The sequence below is a fragment of the Microplitis demolitor genome, chromosome 5 (genome assembly GCF_026212275.2).
Source record: "Microplitis demolitor isolate Queensland-Clemson2020A chromosome 5, iyMicDemo2.1a, whole genome shotgun sequence".
Lineage (NCBI taxonomy): Eukaryota > Metazoa > Arthropoda > Insecta > Hymenoptera > Braconidae > Microplitis > Microplitis demolitor.
The window spans coordinates 22365994-22390452 of NC_068549.1; the positions used below are offsets into that span (position 1 = coordinate 22365994).

The window sequence follows — 24459 nt, forward strand, 5'->3', positions numbered from 1 at the left end:
ATGCTTAATTTAAATTAACCTCGCAAACAAAAAACAAAATAATTAACCTAAAGTTTGCCTCATCCAATTAATTAATCTCAGCAATTACAATTCTAATTACCTTAATTAATAACAAAATATTCATTTCAAACGTAATATAATTAACATTGTTCTTAAACAAACATAACAAATGCATAATTTCGATTAACCTCAATAATTAAAAAAAATTAACGAGCAAACTTTTCGGCCCTTAATTGATTAACACAAATTTAGTCAATTGATATGTCAATAATTAAATTTAAAACTATAAGATATGTGTGTGTGTTTGTGTCTTAATGTCGTGTACAATAATTTCAGATATCTTTTTGTTAATTAATCAATCAATTAATTATTTATCAAATACAATTTTTAAATATGAGATAAAGCACTCGTTCAGCCAAATAATCACGTTTACAATTGCAAGCTTTTAATTTATTTATTTATTTAGATTTCTTACTATTTAACAGTAATTACTTTTATTTAATAAAGCTGTTTTTTTTTATTAATCATAAATATTTATTTATTTTTTTACTGTTATAATTGTTATTTAAATATTTTGTTAATATATTTATTTATTAGTAATGATTTCCGCTTGATTACGATACAATTGCAAATAAAATCTCACTTTACGATTCTATTAATTATTAATCATTAATTAAATTTATTTAACGTTTTTATTATTTTAAAATCATTCATACGCATAATTAAATGATTTTTAATTCATTAACGCTTTAATACATTGTTAGCTTTACCTGTTATCATTCTCGCATTTATATTTTTTTGGTTATCAATTAATCATCCAAGTGATTAATCCATAATTTTTTTTCTTTTTTTTTTTTTTTTTTTTTTTTTTTTACATAAATATTGTGTTTACGAGATAATTTACAAAAATTATATTACCCTGGAATAATGTACTTTATTTATTTAAATTTAAACTGCGACAATATTTTTTGAGTTAATGCGTCGCGTGACACTAGATTTATAAATTAATTAATTTGTAAAATTTCATTATTACTATTTTAATTAAAAATTTTAAGTGTTGTTTTTAAATTCAATTAATTCAACTTTTAAATTTAGCTGGTTAATATTTTGTGTAAATTCGTTAATTATTTTTTTTTTAATCGAATTTCTCATAGGAGGATTTAATTAAATTTTAATTTAATTAACCCTGTATTTTAAAGGCATGAAAAATAACTTTGCTAATTGCAATAATCATGATAAATTATAATTAAGGACAAGTAAGAGATTAATTAAAAAATCCTAACCCATTAATCATTTTTTAATGAATTAATTATGAAAATTCCCTAAAGGTTAAAATTAAAATAGAGTTGAATTTATTTTTTTTCTTCTATTGACAAAAATATAATAAAATATTGATTGGTTTAAAAGCAATTATATATAATAAGATATATTAATCCTCAAATAATCGGCTTAAAGTCTTCGGGCAAGTCCAGGTGTTGATTATCGCGAGCTCACAGTGGACTGTACGAAGTTAAAACTTTCGTTTAGCCATGAAATTCTATTTAGATTTAAATCTGTGACAATGTTATCTTTGCCCAACAGTAATTATTATTAGACAATAACCAAAGAATTGAGTGCCCACTCGTACTTCAAAAAGTCTCTCCGCCCAATAGATGGGAATAAAAAAAAAATACTTTCAAAATTTTTTTCTTCTCTTTTTCTATTCATTCTTAGGTTCGAAATTAGGTCAGACTGATAAAAGTTATGTGAAATTAAGCACAAATTTTTTTTTTTATCCAAATCAATACGAATACTCTTAATTCGTAAAAAAATTAGCTTTGGCACACAGGTTGGCACATTTTATTGAGCCTACAATTTATGCATATTTAATAACTTATTATTATTATTTTTTTAATTTCCTCCCTATGAGATTTCGTTAATAGTTAACTTATTCCACTTTTGGCACTAAATCCACATTATTTTGTAAATATATATGCATATATATATGCATATGAATGTATATATACATATATATATTTGTCTGTTCTTAAAGCGATGCTATATATATATTTTAAAAAATTAAATAGCGCGAATCCACATAAAATTAAAAAATATTTTTTGAAAAAATTATAAAATTACGAATTAAAAATTTTTTTTTTCAAATTTTATAGTCGCGCGACGCTACCCAATATCCTATAAAAACTAAGTTTATCTCTTAGCTGATTGCCTTGCATTACAATATAAGTTGTGAAACTGACAAGGTCATTATAAAATAAATTATAGTAATTAATAATTTTTTTTTTGTTTGTACACAGCCATAAATTAATTTTATCAACAGAAATTATTTTTATTTTTCGAAAATTAGAATCAGCTAGTATTATTATTGAGTTAATCGATGATGTTAATTATTAACTTTAGCTCTGTTCACGACAAAAATTGCATACATTAATCAGATAATTAGAAATTTATTAATTAGTGATTAATTTTTTTTTTCTAATTAACCGACAGAAATTAACGGGTAAGAGTTTTTTTTTCAACGCATAGTAAGTATTAATTTTTAATTATGATTATTAATAAAAATGATGGTAACAAATTGATTAATTAATTAGTTAGTATATTAATTAATTAAAATAATTAAGACCTTGACAGAATCGCACGCAGTAAGGATAAGGCCCCTGCACTAATAAATTACTCTACGCCACGACAAATCCATTTTTTTTTTTTTTGGTAATTAAGACGCCAAAATAATTAATTCAATAATTATAATTAGTTTTAATTAATGACAATGGAAAAAAAACATTTTGAGTTGATCTGCAGTAATGAAAACATTCTGATTAATTAATAATTTGAAATTTAATTTTAATCTTTGGAAAAAAATTTAGTGCCACGTTTCTGACGTCTGTAAAGATTGAAATTAAAAATTAACAATTATTATTTGTATAATTATATAATTTTCGGCACATCTTGAATACATTAATCGCGATTAATTTAAATCGTGGCACACGCGAAGCGTACAATTACATCGTTAATTCATTAACTCATTAATTATATTTATTTATTTAGTTTTTTATATAGTAATTATAAGTATTAATTAATTATTAATTAATTACAATTTATAATGATAACATACGGCGGCTTACAATCAGCCTGAATTATTTAAACACACGATCGACGACGCGTGGAATTAATTACTTTTTATTATTATTAATCTATCGTATATTGTTAATTAATTAATTAATTATTTATTAAATTTTATCCCTTACTTAAGTCCTTTATCTTTTTCTTTCATTCCTATTTCATTTACTGAAGATACTTTTTTAGTTACATAATCAAAATTTTATAAGTTAATGAATACAAATTAAAATTGCTTATGTTTTTTAATTAATATGTTTTTTGAGATATGTTAATATCAAAAATTGGCCATCAATTATTTTTTTAATTTATGATTTTCTGTCTAATTAAAATATATTTGCCAATTATTTAATTTTTATTATTTTTAATAAATTCGTGATGTCCTTTCGTTAATCGACAAAATTAAAAATAATAATAATAATTAATTAAGTCGCGGATAAATCGCGTATGCGCTCTACCTTAATATTAATTATTAAAAAGCCCTGTGATGTGTATCTTTCATTCGCAATAATTTTAAATTGGTTTAAATTGCCCCTTAACTACTTACTAATAAACCGATACCGATTCTAATCACAGCAATATTTATTGTTGATACACAATCATTTCTCACTAAATTCATTCTCCTTAATAACAAAAGTTTATATTTAGATTTTTTTGGGAAGGGCTTTATATATTTTTTTTTTTTTTATTAAATATCAATTAATTAAAATTATTATAATTTTTTTTTAATTAACTTTTACTGTCTAATTGCCCACAATTAATCATAATTAATTATTAATATAATTAACCAATCAAATTTTCAAAAATCAATTTTGTATAGAATTGGTAGTAAAAATATTTTATATTAATTCAAAATTATTAATGTAATTAATTCGCATTTAATAACCGGATTTTATAAAAAATGATCGAATTTTTCATTAATTGTATTTTAAATTTGAAAATAAATTGTAGGCAGAACAGTAATATTTAATATTCTGAGGTTATGTGACGGTATCATTCATTGGATGCCGCCATATTGTTAACCAATAGCAGAGACAATAGTAAATAACCTTTTCCGAAGTGATATTTAATAAAATTTCATAGTTTTTATGGTAGAGGCTGCATTTCTATGGATTTGATTGCAATACAAATGAACGTTAAATAAATTAATGGAGTAATAACTTAAAAAAAGGGCTTATTCTATTAAAAAAACGGAAGATGTTGGATTTTAAATGATTTTTTTGGTTAATTAAAAATTAATAGGGAGAATTTAGTGTAAATTTTCAAAAAATCATTCGCCTCAGCTTCAACTTTAATTTTAAATTTTAATTATAATTCTCACTTAAAATTCCTCAATATTTATTATTCTAATTAATAATTTATTAAGCACTAATTAAAACTGATTAACAATAAATAAATAAATAATGAATAATTTAATTAAATTTTTAGTAAAAAAAAAAATTTATAAATGTAAATATTATAAAACAAACAATAAATTATTTACAATTAATTTAATTTAATTATTTAATAAATAAAAAAAAATAAATTTCGAGCCTCAATAAAATCACAGATTAATAATTTTATAAATTCATTACTTTCGAAACTGAGGCGATTTATTTTTACAAGGAAGCTCTGATAATACTTTTCAATTGATAATTTTGGTATTGGCACGATTTAAGTACAATTTTAAAAATTAATTATAAATAAAATTGTGTAATTAATATAAGAGATATATAGATATAGTATTTAGATATGTATTTCTATGTCTGCATTGAAAGCTACTTGGATATGGATTAGCAATAATAATAATAGTAAATATAAATACTTTATATATAATGTATATATATAAAAAAAAAGACTTAATTGCTTATCAAGAATATCAGTCGTATTTAAATATGTAATAATAATAATTAAACTGATCGATGATAAATAAATTTATCAAAGATTTAAGGAGAATGAAGTTTTAAAATCGGAGGGGGGATTTGAGTTTAAAATTTTCCTCGCTTACTTTTTCTTATTCAACTTTTTCTAGTTAAGTTTTTTCTCAAGTCTCCTAATGAGAGAACGCACTTTGAACTTTTACCTCTCGTATAGCGCTAATTATTTTTACTAACTTTTTAATTATTATTTTTTTTTCTTTTATTGTATAATAAATATATTTATATATTTGTATGTATATATTTATATTGATATTTTAATATTTCACTTATTTGTTTGTTTATTTATTTTAGAAAAAAGTTTCATTTTATATTTAATTTATTTTCATTAAATCGAAAATTAAATAAACGAAATAATTAATTTTTAAAAAGTATTGCAATTAATTAATTAATTATTATTAAAGTCTCCATTAACTCGGAACTTCCCCTCAATCTTAACCCCCACTACGACCTACATAGTCTCCCACTCTTTGCTATACATTTATGTGTCTGTATATATTTATGTATGCATTAATTATGTAGATATAAGAGCGCATGCGCCATAGTTTACTTTTAAGGGTAAGAGGCATTAATTAACAAATTCAAAGAAATTTCCAATTAATCATCCGAGTTAATGAAATTCGACTGTAGATTTAACTTAATTTGTTTTTCAAAAATAAGACTAAACACATCTTTTTACAAAAAAAAAAAAATTATTCTCCGGTATGAATTTTTACGAGTTAAAAATTATGACTAATTACATTAATTAACTTTTATTAACGTTACGATTAATTACTTATTAAGCTCGTTATTATTATCTTCCGGAGAAAAGAAAAGAAAAATTGTTTAGTATTTTTTTCTTTTTTTTTAACGTAATGCCTTATATTTATTTTAAAATAAATGTCATTAATTAATTAATCATCAGTTGCTAATAATTTCTATTATTATTATTAATTAATAAATATCCGCCCCTCCTATATAATTTAATGAATAAATAATTTTGAATGATGTCTGCATGCAAAAGCTACGCATCTACATTAATAACCACCCAGATACCATGTAATTAATTGTATTAATTACATTAATATAAGCACACCATTAATTTAATTTGTTTATTTAATTTAATTAATTATTATCAACTATACCCATTAATAAATATTTCTTTTTTATTCAATTAATTATCATTATTATTAATATTTCATATTCTTTTATATATATATATATTTTTTTTTTATTTTCTACATAAATCGTTTCTTGAGACGCGTGAACGAGTAATTATCGAATTAATTAACAAAAAATAACAATAATAATAATTTATCATTTATTTTATAATCACGAGGATAAAATAGTCTAGTGTTATTTAAAAAGCGTCAATTACACCGATAACATATTTTATATGTATCATTTAATATTTATTAATAATTAATTAATTAATTAATATATTATTAATCATAATGTTATCGGTTAACCCTGTCTGTCCGAATTATTATTTTTTTTTTAATTCTCATCTTTTATTTTATTTTAATAACAATAAAATATAAATCCCCAATTTAATTAAATAATAATAATAATAAACTTTATATATTACCCGTATAAAAAAAATTAATATTCATATGAAATTTAGATCTGAATCCATCACAAATTTTAAATCGCGACATAACACCATGAATTTTCCAGCAAGAAATTGTAGTCTGCAAAAAAAATGGACTTCTCCCCCTACTTGACTATAATTAAGTCCATGAATTAACACTAATGCGCATGCGCAGTAATGACTTAATTGTAGAAAAATGGTAGAAGGAAAGATAATTTTTTTTTACAGAAAAATTTTATCTAGTGTTTGAATTTGAAACTTTAAACGCATTGTAGTCATAAATAGGTTACATTTTTCTAAATAATATTTCAAGTCTATTTCAAATACGCAATTAATCAACACGGATTTGCTAGACGATATGTTGGAGTAAATTAATGACGAAAGTCATGTTTGTGTCAGGATCTGAGTTTCGTAATGAACAAGATCTAAATAAATAATGAAAAAAAATTTTTTTTACACGGTTAATTATTACAATTAATAATTATCATTAACGTTCACTCGTCTCTTAATATCCAGTCGACCGGATTCGCAGACAATATAGAAAATACTAACGTCCGGTTTAATATTTTTTAATTATTTTTAATCCCGCATTTGTATTCCCATTTAATTAATTAATATATTTTTAGTCTTCCCCATTTTTTATTAATTATTAATTAATTATTTTATTTATTTATTTTTTTTTAAATATAAAAATGAAAACTAACGTATCTTTGGCTTGTTCCCTTTACCAATCGGCAGTTTGTTAACTGCGATGTCCATATTATTTATTATTATTATTTTTTTTAATTAATTAATCATTAATTAATATTTTATTCACCTTAATAATCGTGATCCTCCATCTTTGTTTTAAATTAACCATTTAATAGTTTCCTGTACAATTTTTCGGCGCCTTCATTTTACTACATTTTAAATTCAAATTTTTTTGTGTCGTGTTGGATTGTTTTAGTGTTTAATTATTTTATAATTAAGCGATCGGTTACTTAATTATCGACTTTATGTCTTGATTGTTTCATTTTTTTTTGTTTCTTTTTCCACGCGTGGTTATATATATGTATTTTTTTTTTATATATATATATATATATTAGATGTTTTTTTTTGAGAAACGTATAGTACGATACGAGTAATAGTATACTTTAAATGTAATTAAATTACATTTATTTAATGAATTGGTGACTTGACGATGTGATTCGGTGCAATGTAGTGATATGCGGGAATAGCCATTCCTGCAGTCTCCATTGATATCCTGTAACAAAATATATATTTATTAAAAATCAATTTATTTAAAAATTTTTATTTTTTTTTTTTCAAATCACAAAAAAAGAAAATTATCTACAAGTCACGAGGTTGAATTTTATTTTTTTATAAAATTATCTTCAATTTTTTTTATTAAACAATGTTCTATACATAAATAAAAAAAAAAAAAAAAAAAAAAAAAAATCATCAATTAATTAAAGAAAATTTTTCAATATAAAAGAAAAAAAAGTTGATTAAAATTTTCTTAACGAAAATAATAATTTTAAAAAAATGATTAATCGACTCTAGTTCAAAGTTAAAACTTATGTGAACATATATAAAAGGTATTGCAAGGAAATAATTAATATGAAGGAAGGTAAGAGTCGATATAATTAAAATAGTTGAATGCAAACAATGTATGTATGTATATTGTTTATCACAATGTAGAGAAGGTATGAATTATATAATAAAACGGTTAAAAGGACAAGTAGATTAAAAGGACTACAGAGGAGTGGATGGTGCTTACCGAAGATATGGGCAGGAGCCTGGGTCATAGTTGGTTGAAATTGAATGTATTGAATTCAATTGACACATCCTCTCTTTTTCTCTCAATACAAAATAAATATTTCTCTCTCTTATTTCTTTATCTATACTCTGAATTTCTCTCGCTCGCTCACTTAAAAAAATTCTTGCAAAAAAAAAAAAGAAAAAAAAAAATAGTAAACACTTTTATATTTATCATCAAATTATTTAGCACTCTTTTTTGTTTACGTCCTTACAGCCTTGTACAATGGACTATAAATACAAAAACAAAATAATATACTAATGTTTTAATTGATAATTAATATTAACTATTACGTAGATCTGAAAATAATTTATTTACAATTCGCTTTGTTTACTAACAATTTTTAATTGGAAATCTAATTAATGCAGTCCAAAAGCTGAGCTTAATATTTTGTCATTAATTTCTTTATAAGTTAAAAAAAACTAAAAATATATTGTCATAAATTTACAAATTTTTATGATAAATAATTTCAAATTAATTTTATTGATATAAAATTTGTATTTTAAATTCTGCCCGCGAAAAAATTATAAATTGTTTATATGGCGCCCAAGCTGGGAATCGAACCCAAGTCTATTTGATACCGCGCATGTGTTCTTTCACCTGAGCTACGGAGCTTTTACTAAACTTTAGGAAAGAGGTGCTGAGGTTGTAACACTCTATTAAAAAAACTTAAAATTTTTATTATTCTTTCTGTAATTTGTTTAAAATAGTAAATTATTGATTAGATGAAAACTTAAATTATTAATATTGTTCCGATATTAAAATATTGAGAATTGTTGAAAATATATGAAAACTTTTTTTTGTACTTTACAATTTTTTAAACAACAAATTTTTTTTCTAATGTTATAATGTATTGTATTCATACTTTAAGGAACATATCAAGAGTATTGTATAATCGAATTTTATATAAATTTACTGATTTATTACCTATTAAATTTATATATTTTTTCAGTGCATTGTCACTCAATTAATTTGAAATTTATAATTTTTTACAAGTAATTAAATTCGATTAATTAATAAGCAATAAAAATTTGAATTTATTTTTTTTTTTTTAAATTAAGTGTCAAATTTAAAATCAGCTTAAGGACTACCTCATGAAATTCTTATTAAAAATTACTAACAATAATAATAGTTGTAGTTAATACATCAAATTAAAAATTATTAGTTAATTTAAAAGGTAAACTAAAATGAAATATTTAAAAAAATCTAAATAATAATAAAAAATAATATTTTTTTAAATATTTTATTATCTTGTATTAAACACGCCTAGCTTTATTCAACAAAGTGATACAATTTAGCCAAGTGCTTGCTAAGCACACAATGCGATACCATCTTTTACCTAAATTAACTCATTTACTTATCAATTCTTACAATTAATTATTATTATTTTATTTTATTTTAATCCATAGTTATAATGATAATAGTATAAAGAATCAATTAATAAGGAAAAAAAATTAATGAATGTCTTAATCGACTTAATACTAAGACTGATGTACATTACAATTGTTATAATTATTAATTAAAATCTAAGGTCTCATTAAATTGGGTAAAAATTTAATTTTTTAAACTCTTTCCATAAATTACCATCCTTACTTACTTATTTTGTTTATTTTAACTTTCTAATCACTTTCGCGTACAATAACATCAAACTGTAGTAAAACCCAGACTACGATAAATTTAAAATAAAAATCCTATAAAAAGATTTAAAAGTTTATTCGACGGTCCCTGGTTTATTTAAACCGTTTTCAGAACAACTACTAACTAAGATTGAGCACGCAATTTATTTATATTAATATTATTATTATTATTTTTAATTTAGCATTAAATCGAGAGATTTTAATTTTAAACACTTTACATTTTTTATAAACAATTATATTTTTTTAAAAATTCATCTCGATTAAATTATCTACGGACTAAATTTAAAGTGGAAATTTTGGTAATCAGTGATTGTTACAATTACGTGCCAAACAAATAAAAGTATAAACAAAAAAAAAACAATTACTATCAGTTTAATTGAAAATGTGCTTAGACTAATTTTTTTAAATCATAATATACATACTATACATACTTTTATATATAAGTATAATAGAAACTTAATTATTTATTAATAAAACACTCACTGGAGTCGCACTTGTCTTTGTTATTTTTTTTTTTTTTTTTGTAACTATAAGCTCGCTAATTTATAATTGGGACGAATTGTTTGCAAAAAATAAAGGTCGTAGTTAAATTTGAAGTTGAACATGATTTAAAATTTTTTTTTAAACACGTAAGCGTATAAAAGAGTTTACTTTGGTAATGAGATTTTTTGAAGGTATTATTCAATAAAAACAATTTATATGGTTCTTATATGAATTATATCTGATTCATATAATTGTATATATGACTCAAATTTGAAAGTTATTCATAAAAGATATGGAATCATATAAGGCTTAGATATTGGTATAATGTTATAGTTAAACAATATATGATTCTTATCGGAATCATATAATATATATGACATTCAAATTTAAAAATCATTCATAAGATATATGGACGTCATATAAGACAGATATTAATAATATGCTATAATAATAATAATAATAGTAATAATAATAATAATAATAATAATATAATATATTAATAATATATGAACTATATCGGATTTATATGGTTATATAAATGCCTATGAAAAATTGTAAACCATATAGCATTCATATATTGAAATTAGACAATATTTAAACTTTATGTAACTCAGATATGGTTCATACTTAATTACACAAAATATATGATTCAGATATCAATCAGATATATGAAATAGAGCTTATATGCAATTTACAATCATATATCATGTATATGATTTATAGAAAAATCATATATTGATTTCATTCTAACCTCGAACAATATATGACTCATATATGGATCATATATAGTTCATTTTTATAAATTTTAAAAAATTTCCCGCCAAAACCTAATTTTTTTAAATATTTGAATTTCAAACAATTCGTCACAGATTTTCTGTTTTTTCTTATAGCAGTCCAATTAATAATAATAATATTAATCATATTTAATTATTTATTTTATTTAATTAATTACATGACTTTGTTTTGAATACACACAATTTAATAAAGAAAATAATTCCAATAGCTTACTATGAACTTTATTATTACCGTCAAAAATTACAAATTTTTATCCTTCATGATTGATAACAATAACAAATAATTTAATGTACGGTACATATTAACTGAAAAATTGTTCATTTAGACTAAGAAAAAATTATAATTAATTGGAATTAATTACATTAAAAAAAGTTCTTTAAATAGACCACAAACAATTCTCAATTTTTTGTACACAAATTAATTGTTAAATAAATTAATTTATTAATTCGTCAGAACGTGATTTATTTTATTTTTTAAAATTCAATTCGCGCTTAACTTCTATTACAGAGCTCACACTAATTAAACTTTTGCTGGCTCTATTATTCATTAATCAGTGATTAATTTTATTTTTTTTTTTTCGCATTACAATGTATGTGTAATTACAAGTTACAATTTACAGTAGACTAATTAATATAAAAAGACAAAAAAATTAATTACTCGTTTTACGTGGACACGTGCTCCGAGTATAAGAAAAAAAATAATAAAAAATAAAGAAATATAAAAAGTCAAAAAACCACTCATATTTATAGTTAAATTTTTTTTACTAAAAAAAATAATTATAATTATATTACTAGTAAATATAAACTTATTAAAAACAAAATTAGAAAAAAACATCTTACGCTTTTCTATTCGTGGTAAAAATTTTTATAAATCATTATTTTTTCTTCTTCCAACAATAATTGGCACACGAGCTTGATTAATAAAACAACATTCAAAAATTACCGTACTCGGAGTACGTTTTCAAAATTCCTATTTTTTTTTTTTTTTTTTTCAACTAGACAAAAAAAAGTTTATCCCTGTTAATTTTATTAAATCTAAGCGTGTTACCGTAATTACTACGAATTATTATCATTATTACCCATTTAAATTCACACTGATAATTTTTTTTTTTTTTTTTTTTTTTTTTTTTTTCATATTTAGAAGAATAATTATCATAATTTATATTAAATAATTTTTAATTTATCAAATTAAAACTTCTTATAATTAATCGATAAAAAAATAGCTAATTTTTTTTTTAAACGAAATATAATAGAGTTTATTATTTTTGGTCGCAAACGATTTTTCAAAATTTTTTTTATCGCGCTCATTACAAATTTAAAAGAAAACTTTTTTTTCTTTAAACATTGCAAATTTCGTCATTAAAAAAACCGAAAAATACTTATATATGAACATATATGATCATATATGATACTTGTTTATATGTCCATATATGTATATATCAAATTTATATGCTCATTTATGGTCAAATATAAATATATATGATGATATATGACTACAAGATAATCATGATCATATATGACCACATTTTTCAAATTTATTTAGTTATATATGTGCTGATATCTGATTAAGTTTAAATTTTTTAGAAATTAATGAAGAAAGCTTACATATGATCATATATGATAATGAAGTCATATACGTTTCCATACATCTGTGGGGAAAATATAAGAACAAATACCACATATAACCATATATGATGTTATATGATTTTTCTAAAAATTTCAAGTCATATATATACAGATATGATTCCGCATAGTCATATATGATCATATCTGATAAAGTCCAAATTTCGGGAAACTGTAATAAAAAAAAACTTATATATGATCATATATGATATTGGTATTGTTCATATACATTCCCATACATCTATGAGGAAAATATATGAACAAATACTATATATCATCACATATGATATATCTTTACATTGTCCAAAATTTTCCAGTCATATATGCACAAACATAATCCTGCATTAATATATATGATCATATCTGATTAAGTTTAAATGTCTATATGATAATATATGAAATATCATTAAAAATTATAAAAAAAATCATTCGTTGCCACCAAAAATAAAGCAGCTGTCAATTCTCTTTTTTGAAAAATCACCAATTTGTCATCAATAAGGAATAAAAAAAAAATTATCAATATCTAACCGTGTTGAATTACTTAAAGTATAATAATAATAATTATATGTATAAGTAATATATAATAATATTATTATAATTATTATTAAAAGTGTAAATAATAAATCATACTGATGATAGTATTCAATAAGGATTGTACTTGGTCCTTTCAGATTTAAATTTTCCGCTGTCAGTTGGTCCAGTAGCACCTGGACTTCTAAGACGTGGCGTAAATGTCTTGTGTGAGCGATGGACCCCAGTTGTTTGGACAGGTAATGTCGCAGTTGCTGCACCAGCAGCACCGCCAAGTAATTCCGTTAACCCGCCAAGGGCTGTCAGGCTAGAGAGGGCGTTGAGGGCTCCTGGCTTGCTTAGCAGCTGAGCCAAGGGGATTGCGCTGGCCAAAGGAGAGGCAGTGGTAGTAGTATTAGAAGGGGAAGCACTGGACCCGGACGCCCCGGGAGTGGTACCGCTGCCAGGGTTTTGGGTATTTTGGGCCTCTAGGTTAGCTTTCTGCAGTTCGACACTGGGGAAAAGACACAAATGTATATAAAAGGTGAGGGTGGGATCATAATTTTTTTTTTTTATTTTTAAATTATTCTATGATAGACCAGAAAATAATTAACTTTTTATAAGAAAGAATATCAATTATAATTAAGAGTTTTTTTTCGTTATTTAATAATAATAATAATTAAGAAAAATTTTACGAGAAAAATAAAAATTTTTTTTCCGCACGATTTTAATTTAATTACAAAAATTTTTTTAATTTATTGCTGGAGTGCTAGGCATTGAAATTAATTTTTGAAGCTCTTCAACATTTTTTAATTTATAAAAAAAAAGCGCGAAAATTTGAATTTTAAAAAAATACTAATTTCGTTATTATTAATCCAGCAATAATTAAATAAAGTATTGCATTAAATAAAAAAAAATTTCGTGCATTTTGAGATCTCGACTTTTTTTTTTGTTTCAATAAATCTTGAATTTTTTTTTTTTTAATCGTAATTGAATTTTTTTATTTTCTGAATTTAATTGTAAAGCTGACTGTCGAGACGACAAAGTGTGAGTTATCCACAGCGCAACGAGACACCGAGTTGCTGATAGTAATTAGAGGCCTCTTGATGCGCGATGGAGTTAAAAAAAAAAAAAAAAAAAAAAAAAAAAAAAGTAAAAGAGGAAATGCCTCGCCAATTGATTGCAACGAGTTGAGCGAGGACCCTAGTATTCGGATGTGATTAATTGATGAATTTTACTTCATACACTCATATATATGTATATACATATATATGAAAAAGTATATTATAAATAGCATCCTCGTATAACTCGATAAATATTAATTAATCATCACATGTGCACTTTGTTTATTAAAAAAATTGATTTTTTAAGTCATTAATTATTTATTATTATTAATTAAATAAATTGAATGTTTATTTTAAAAAAAAACTTAGTGCGAATCATGCGAAAAGTGCAATTTATTAAATTAATTAATTTATTTTGATTAAAAAAAAAGTGTATAAATATTAAAGGCGGGAAATTTTTAAATTAAGAATAGAAGATACTATAAAAAAATAAAAATATTTTTTTTAGCAGTATAACCGTAAAAAAAAATATTTGTATTTATTTATTTTTTGCACCGGAAGGTGTCGATTAAATGCCTGAATCTGGAATAAAATATATTTTATGGATTATAAGATAAGAAAAGAACTAAATAAATTTAAAGAAGTGTAGCGAATGTTATTGTAGATGTTTTTTAAAAAAATGAAGGTTTTGTCTATTTTTTAATCGAAATTTATAAACGTTGATTTATATACGATAGTTTATTTCAAACTCATGAATTTTGTTTTTGTTTTTGTTTTCGTTTGCTATTTTATATCCTTTGTGCCGCGAAATTTCGAATTTGCAAGTCAATGGCTTTAATAGAGAAAAAAAATTACTTTGTTTAATAAAAATTGCTAGTCTCGTTTATAATTTTTGTACCGATAACGAAATTTGAACTTTTATGTTCTACTAAAAAAAATTCTTTGTTTCTTTTGTATGAATTTCTGTGATTTTTAAATTATTGGCGCCATAGTAATTTATTTTTTTTATAGGCTAGAATTCCGACAATTTATGAAATTGGATGTTTTTTTTTTTTTTTTTTATACGAACGAAAAAGAAAATCACGGAATCAAAAATTTACTCTAATTCTAAAACGAAGGTGGATGTAGCAGACATCAGACAAATTTGAAATTATCAATAAATATAGTAAATAATTAAAAAAATAAAATTTAAAAAAAATGCGCATTTAAAAAATTTAAAAATTAGAAAGTGCATTTTTTATAAATATTTTTTTTTTAAATCATTCACTTTATTTATTTAAAATTTTAAATTTGTCTAATGTCTACTACATTCACTCGTATTTTAATTACTAATATTTACAACTTAAATAATTAATTTTGCAGATACATTTAATACTCATTTCTAGCGTTAACGAAATTTCTGCGTAACCTCAAAATAGTTATCATTTAAAATTAGAAACAAAGTCTATTTTCACGATACGGCGAACACATAAAAGCGTAAAAGTAATAAACTGATTAATTAATTAATTAAAAAACAATAATCTATCGCTACGATTAAAATAATAAAAGCATTATAAGCCTCTTAGATGGGAAAAATCTATACAGAAAAAACAATAATTTCTTGGCGCGAAAAATTTGAACTCACTCAAGAAAATTTTCGCACTATGAATTAAAACCGAAAATTTTCTTAGTGAGACAAAAATACCTGCGGAGAAATTATTTTTTCTGTGCAGGATAAAATAGGCTGCAAATAAAAAGTACAAAAAACAATGGTGTTTTTCCGCGACTAATCTAATGGACTAATTTAAGGATAAACCGTAAATTGCTAATATAATCAGAAAAAATTTAATTCGAGTTTAATTAATTAATCTAAAAAAACAAATAATAAATATAATAGTAATTATAAGTTTTAATAATAATTATAATAATAATAGGACAGCCAGCGGTTAAAGGAACAAATATTGAGAAAGAGAATTGAATAAGAAAAAGAGCGGAGTTGAATATCTGCAGGATACTCAGGATACTGGACCTGGAAAACAGGACCTGGAAACAAAGGATTATGAATTGATTTTTTTCTTGGTCTCCGTCGTTATTTTCTTGAAACTGGTACTCCTTGAAGGCACGTACTATACTCCAGACGCTGATGTGAAGAACCATCTTGTTTGTTTCCGCATCATTGTTTGTTTTTTGTATTGTTTTTGTTTGTTTTGTAATACATTATCAAAAGAAGAACTTTAATGTTTTCTTCTTTTGAATTATACGGTTATTTAACTAGCTCACCTGCGTTCTTATTTGTTTTATGCTACTGTGCTGGTCTTAACGACTAGATGGATCTATTTATTTTATGATAAATATTTATTATTATTTAAGCCGTTTACTTTAAGGCTAATGTTTATCAAGCGAACTCTAGCTCATACTACGTAAGTCTATTTTATTGCGTATATTTAGTTTTATGTTTACGGACATTGTGTACCAAGAAATAAATGGACTTAAAAATAATTATAATACTGTAATTAAAAATAAACGGATTTGTTTTACTAATTTCGGATTAATTAAAAAAAAATCGTGTATTTAAGATTTTATATTTTTATAGACAATATTTAAAAAAAAAAAACGAAAAGAATGGACACCATTTGCATTTAAGGTGTGCAGTAAAAATGAATAGACTATTATCTGAAGTAATGAGGTTATTTTGAGAATTTTATGATGTTTACGTACAAAAGTAGAATTGAATCTGTTTTTTAAATGGATATTTCAGTAAAAACTTGTTAAATTTCGAATATCATTATAGTGCACACCATTTGCATTTAAGGTGTGCAGTAAAAATAAACAGACTATTAATTGAAGTAATGAGGTTATTTTTAGAATTTTATGTTTATATATATAAGTAGAATTCAATTCGATTTTCAAAATAATATTAAAGTAGAAAATTGTTAAATTTTTTAGATTATTGTATAGCACACCATTCGTGTTAAAGGTGTGCATTAAAAACCAATAGGCTTGTATTTGATGTGACCAAGTATTTTTCAGAAATTTATGTTGTTTCTAAATAAAAGTAGATTTAAAGTTGTTTTTTAAAAAAAAATTCAAGTAAAAAATCGTTAAATATTTAATATGATTGTAGTACACACCATTCGCATTCAAGGTGTGCCAAAATTTTTTTTTTTATTGATTGTCGTAATAAAGAGGTATAGAGAAATAGAAATGTAATGAAATTGTATAACATCTTTAGGATTGTATTAGATTAAATGTTAACCTAGAATTACGATCTGAAGTACTCTCGAGCTGATATTAGACGTTCCAGAATCTCGGAATTCACATCTATACACACTACACAGTGGGGGCTGGATAACTTGAGATACCTTCGGGGCTTGCGTAATTAGTTGTCAGATATTAAAGAGACTTTTACGCGATATTAATTACTAAGTATTATGTAACACAAAAATTACTATCATTAACATAACTTTAATTTTTCTATTATCATTCAAATTAATCCTGCATAATTCACAAAACGCCTCATAATTTATTATCATCTAAAATTATCCATCTGTCGTTATGACGCACAACAAACACTATAATCATTATCATCTTATATTGTTGTGCTCTCCCGATCAATCGATCAATTAAATATGAAACTGTCTATTAGATATTTTAAAAAATTATTAACAAAATAAGATGATTCAGATATTTAAAGACATAAATAATACACATGTAATTTTGTTTATCGAAAAAATGATAAACTTTAAATAGTTTTTTTTTTCCAGAGTGAAGTATGTCTACATTTTATCATCCGATTGCTTAACAGAACACGTTTTTTGTTCACGTTACCGTCTATGAATTCACAATGAGCAATAATAAGAACATATATATGTATATTTATATATATATATACATATATACGTTATAAAAAAAATACCATTGAAGTAAAAATATTTAAATAATTATAAATTTCTGAAGCAATTAAAATTAAATAACCGATAATTTTTCCTTAGAAAAATTTCAGTTTTTTTGCACACCGAAATTTTTGAAAATTTTTTATAAAAAATACTATTTTGGGCTCTTCCTCTATCTCAGAAAAAAAGTACATATTTATACTGAGTGATATATTTCGATATATTTTTACTGAGATCTAAAGAGGGGGCGCCATTTTTTTTTTTTTTTGTTATGGACCTTAGAAATTTATAATTAAAAAATTAATGTCAGGTTTATTAGAAGTAAAAACGAGGGGTGATAATGAAAAATAATAATAATAATAAATAATACTTATAAAAAAAAATAATGAATAATAAATAAAGCTCACCTCATGTTGATGAGATACTGCGCGAGTGCAACTGCATCTGGATTACCAGTGATAGTAATAGTGCGATCAGTAGCACCACCCTCACGCTCTTCACAATTACTGATTCTGATCATAGCACCAGATATCTGACGTATTTCAGCAATTTTAGTACCACCTTTACCGATAATACACCCAATTAATTCATTTGGTACAGTCATCTCGTGTGTCTGGTTATTAGCTGCCGGTTGTTGCCGATTTGTATGATTTGTACGTAATTGACTTCCAGCTAATGCCGCTAATGCTGATAGTTTATTAATAATACCTGGATTAGTTTATTTATTTTATACCTCCGATTTATTTTTATTTTTAACTTACCAGCTGGGTTTAATCCCCCGGTATTGGCTGGCGCTGCCAGTCCACCAAGACCTAGGGCTGCTAGACCAGCCAGTGGATTACTACCTAGTTTTCCCATCTGTAACAATTTAATCCGATTATTTTACTTTTTTGGACCTTTCGCTCTTTTGCGTGAGTGATTAATTTTTTTTTTTTTTTTTTTGTTTTTATAAGCTATAATCAAATTAATTGGGGGAGGAGAACTGGCAAAACATCAATCTGGAGAAATAATTTTATTTATTAATAATTTTTGAATGTTTAATTATTGGAAAGATATAACAAGTGATTTTTTTTTATTGTGTGGTGTGCGAAAAATTATTTTTTTGTGGTGAGTCGAAAAAGTGGTAACAAGTTGAATAAAAATTTAAGATAAATAATTTTGTTTTTTTTGGTTTTGACAAAAAGCAAGAGATGGAAAATTAATTAAATAAAAAATTAAAATTGTAAAAAGCTCTGACTGTTTTTTAAATAAAAATTTATTTTTTTAAATGAGACCGTTTGATAAAAAATAAAAACTTTATAAATTTTTTTTGTGACACAATTTTTTAAGAGAAAAGGGGTCTGAGATACAAAAAAAAAAAGAGCGAATTTTTGTGATTTTTTTTTCAGAATAGTTTCTTTTTTAAAATTCTCAAAATTTGTGACATGGTTAAGCATCATTTCAAGAATATTCTGTTAAATTTTCATAAAAAAATATTGAAAAATAAGCCAATGGTAGCGGGGAGAGACGAGTCATCTTGAAAATGAGCAATTTTTAGTAAAAATCAGAATTTTTTGATTGCACCTTTACCAAAAATTCAAAAATGAATAGTTTGTTTATTCTTTCGTTCAAATCCAAGATTAACTTATGTACTAAAGAAATCTTTTTGGTTTTTTGATTTCAGATAAAGCAGAAATGAGTTATCCTTCTATGGCATATATACTCTTTTTGAGGTGACTTGTCTCTCCCCACTACCACTGGCTTATTTTTCAATATTTTTTTATGAAAATTTAGCAGAATATTCTTGAAATTATGCTTAATCATGTCACAAATTTTGGGAATTTTAAAGAAGACTCTGAAAAAAAAAAATCACGAAAATTTGCTCTTTTTTTTTGTATATCCAACCCTTTTCCCCCTTAAACAAGAGTAACTGCAATTATTCTTAAAAATGACTAAAAAAGAATGTAAGATGTTTTCTAAAAAAAAAAAAAATTCTATAAATTCAAATGAAAATAGTTTTTTTATTTGTTACCATTAATGCAAAATTTATTTGTTAAAAAATTCACCCGCAGAATACCCAAGAGTAATGTTATTTTTTTGTAAAACGAAAAATAACGATCGGTATAACGAAGAACGGTCTAGTGTCTGAGATTTAATTCGTCTTATTCTCCCGGGTACGATTTTTCTTGTCATTCCGACTCTTAAATATTTGTGAAGAGGAAAATAATTTGTTTTCTCTTTTGACTTGAGAACGCCACGGAGACTAATAATAAATGAAACAAAAAAAATTTATATGAGATGATATGAAATGAAAGGTTTGATTTTATCTCGAAATGAAAATTTATTATTATATTAATAATAAATAATAAAAAAATGATAAACAATTCTCCTAATGATTTGCCAAAATTTCTCTCTCTTAAAAAAAAAATTTTTTTTATTGTGCGATTTTCTAATCTAATAAATCACCAGCAAATACAATAAACGAACTAATTTGTGTACATTTCTCACTGTCCATTGTAATTTTAAATAGTAATAATAATAATGTATCATTAATTATTGTAAATATAAAACGTGTAACTTAAAATATAAAAAAAATTTTTTTTTTCAATTAAATTAACACATTGTCATAAAAACAACACTGTAAGGGCAGCCCACCCTCGCGCAAACTCTTACTAAATTTATAACTTTATTTTTTTAAAATAAATTACTTTTATTTTCCAACTAACTAATTTATTTATTTTTATTTTATTAATTAGAAATTTTTATATTTTTTTTTTTTAACTTTTAGTCAAGTGCCGAGTAAGCCATGCTGTTTATTTCATCTAATAAGAGCCACTAGAGAACAATAATAATAATAGTGATTTCCAAGTGACGCTGCGAGGATCGGAAATAAGAAAAAAATTTAAGTTTAAATGAAAAATACTTTGAAATGAAAATTTTTTTAGTAAAGTAGAGAAATAGAAAAAAAAATTTTTTTATGAAATTTTTATTGCCAAAAAGAGAAATTTTAATTTTTTAATCAATAATTTATTTATATTTTTTTGTGATACTGAATTTAACCGACTAATAATTTTTGAAATCGATTAATATCGATAAATTATTAGAAAAAAAATATTTTTTAAAATTGCACATATAGTTTTTTTAATTTTGTACATGTGCATTTTTTTAGATTTTTTTTTTAATTTATATAATTTTATAAAAATGAAATTAAACAATAAATCAATAACAAATTTATTTTGACGTCAATTAGAAGACAATTTAAATTTTTTGAAGTTAAAAAATCGAATGAAAAATTTTATGAAAATCAACGTTAAATAAAAAAGCTAAAGCAATAAAAATAAGCAAATAAAATATATATATATGTATATACATATATATAATAGGATCCTAGATCTTCATTCTCATGCATCCTTGGACAGTTTCTAAATTCAAATATTCTGTTATAAATTTTCTACCAGTCCGCAAAATACATATACGTATATATGCGTCAGTATACGACATATATGACATATATGTCTATATATAAAGTATAATATCCGTTCAATATAATAGACTAATGTCCAGAGCACTATAGCATCTTACAAATCCTCAAACTCACTTTACATGCAGTCATCTTAAAATATATAACATATCTATGTATTATATATGTATTCAATGGAAATAACAGATAAAGATAATAAAAAATTTCAACGCAGTTGTATTTTATTCGCGAACAATGAAGTAGTCAATAAAAGATGAATTGCGGAGAAAATAAAATTCAATAGGATGCAATGAGTGATTCCATTGCGTTTCGCAAGTCAAATTTATTCGGTAAATAGAATAAAAAATTTTTTTCAATATCTCTCTGTATACATCAACGTACCAATGAAATAATGGAGTAGTAGAAAAAAGCCGCGTTAATTAAAAATAATCAACGATTTTATGTTTTACTGTCAGTAGATGTAATTATTTTTTACTAATGTCTCATTTTATGGAACAAAATTATTTTGAAATGTTCTATTTAATTTTCGAATGATTACGAGAATAAAGAGTAAAAAAAAAAAATTATTAATGAATGGGGATCCGTTTTTGTCGAACTAGACCCACTGGGCAGCATCATAGCTTGTTCGATGTCGCACAAAAATTTGAGGTTAAAAATGATTTCTAAACTTATCTAACAATATGAATACAAATAACACGAAATATTTTACTTGGAATGTTGCGCAGTTAAAACAAGAACTCAAAAATTGTGGACAGCATCATTTTTTTTAACAATGTCCTTCGCGAATTAGAACATAACCTCGACGATTTCGAAGATTGAAAATTTCTATTTAGTATATTTATTACGGTCGAATATTTGAATTATTCATGGAAAATCCCATAATAAAATTGAGATGAAATGTATGTTACATCAATTTATTCGTAATGTGATTGGTCGAAAGCAAAAAAATATACACAAACTACATGAAAATATACATTAAAATAAATATATGAAAAACGACACGCGCGCGAAACATGTACGCTAGTATTATATAATTGATTAAAAATTTGGAAATTTTATCTTCCTAAATCACTCTAGAATAAATTTGTTACTTTTTTTTAAATTTGACATTTAAAAATGTATTCAAAAATGCGCTCGAACAACTTTGCTATTATGCTGTTCTCAAGTGGATAAGTTTGGCAAAGCGGATTCCCATTACAATAAATTTTGATAGAATATTAGATTTTTCCGGAATTTATATTTATAATTTGTGTAAAAAAATTTATAAAAATTCATTTTCAAATTATTTATCTTTACAAATTTAAAAAACTTGTACCCAGTAACCGGACTCTATCCCGTAGTAACGTGATCGTAAAATTGTTTTATATTTTTTAAAATCAATCGACGGCCATTTTGTCGCTATTTAAAGCAGTAAATGCTCGCGCCCTCATGTTACCGCGACATCTAGTGCATTTTTACCCAACCTGTGATTTGTATTTTTTCTTGTGTAAAAATTAAAAAATAAATTATCAATATTTTGACCGCGAATTTTTAAATTTAAATTTAAAAAAAAAATATATAAAGATATAAATAGTAAATTTAATAAAAGCAATTTAATACCAAGACACAAGACAAGCAAAAGATTTATCATTTCCAAAGGATTTCATTCAAGTGCATGCAGAAATAAATTAATAAAGTATAATAATTTTGGATTTTTCAAATTTTTGAGTCTAAAAAATTATTGTTTATCAAAAATCCAAAATTATAAATTATCGCTTTTCAAAGTTCTCTCTGAGAGTTAAAATTTATAGAAAAAGGGAGAGAACTTATCGAGCTTAAGTTTACAAGCAACAAGCAAGGATTATTAGCGTCAGTCTGTAATTGCAAGGCACGTGGAAAAGTGATGTTTGGTTTTTTGTTATTGTTATTTTAAAATAGTCAACTTTATTAGTATTAGTAATAATAGTTTGGAGTAAGTGTGTGGTAGCTTAGTAGAGGTCCTAGGTCCTGATAACATTCAGTTACACGCCAGGTTGTTATCTAATTGCAATTATATCGATACGATGCGGGATTTTATTCATTTATTTAATGTTTAATTAAATCTGGTCAATTATATTTTACTGAGCCATTAAAGTTATTGTGTAATCAGCGCTAATGACGTCATGTTAAGGGTTTTAAATATTTTTTATTAAACTAGTAATTTTAATTTATTTTATTTTATTAAGATCCTCAAGTTAGAAGACAATTAATAATTTCCGGATTTTTTTTTCAACGAATTAATTGCAAAAAAAAAAAAAAAAAAAAAACTATAAGTGCATTTTTTTCAAAATATTTTTTTTTTATAATTTACACTTTTCAAAAAAAAAATCAAAAAAATTTATTTTAAAAATTTAAATAAAAAAATCCCATCATCGTATCAAATAAAAAAAGGTCTAAGTAAACATGTCCAGTAATGTCGGTCTAATAAATAAAAATAAAAATAAACAAATTTAATTTTTATTGAAGGGCCGGGGGGGCAAGCGTCGTTAAGTAAAAGGTAAAAAAAAAAAATAAATAAAAATAAAAATAATAATTACGTTGGTTGTCAAAGGTAGTGGGTGGTTGGGTGGGTGGGGGTGGGGGGTTGGATCACGAAAAACAAA

At 23.8% G+C, this 24459-nt stretch overlaps 1 protein-coding gene across 3 annotated transcripts in view; it reads right to left on the bottom strand.

Annotated features, from left to right (window-relative positions):
• Positions 1-4629: 4629 nt before the first annotated feature.
• LOC103572588 (poly(rC)-binding protein 3) overlaps positions 4630-24459 on the bottom strand; it is a 30644-nt gene continuing 10814 nt past the window's right edge. The window contains exons 5-8 of one of the 3 annotated variants that reach the window (XM_053739169.1): positions 19140-19236; positions 18786-19086; positions 8357-8518; positions 4630-7840 (exon numbers count right to left, since the gene is read on the bottom strand). In XM_053739169.1, the coding sequence (XP_053595144.1) occupies positions 7756-7840; positions 8357-8518; positions 18786-19086; positions 19140-19236 (645 nt within the window). In that variant the 3' untranslated portion in view covers positions 4630-7755. The remainder of the gene's footprint in view (positions 7841-8356; positions 8519-18785; positions 19087-19139; positions 19237-24459) is intronic. The other 2 variants (XM_053739170.1, XM_053739171.1) reach the window with 2 other exon arrangements.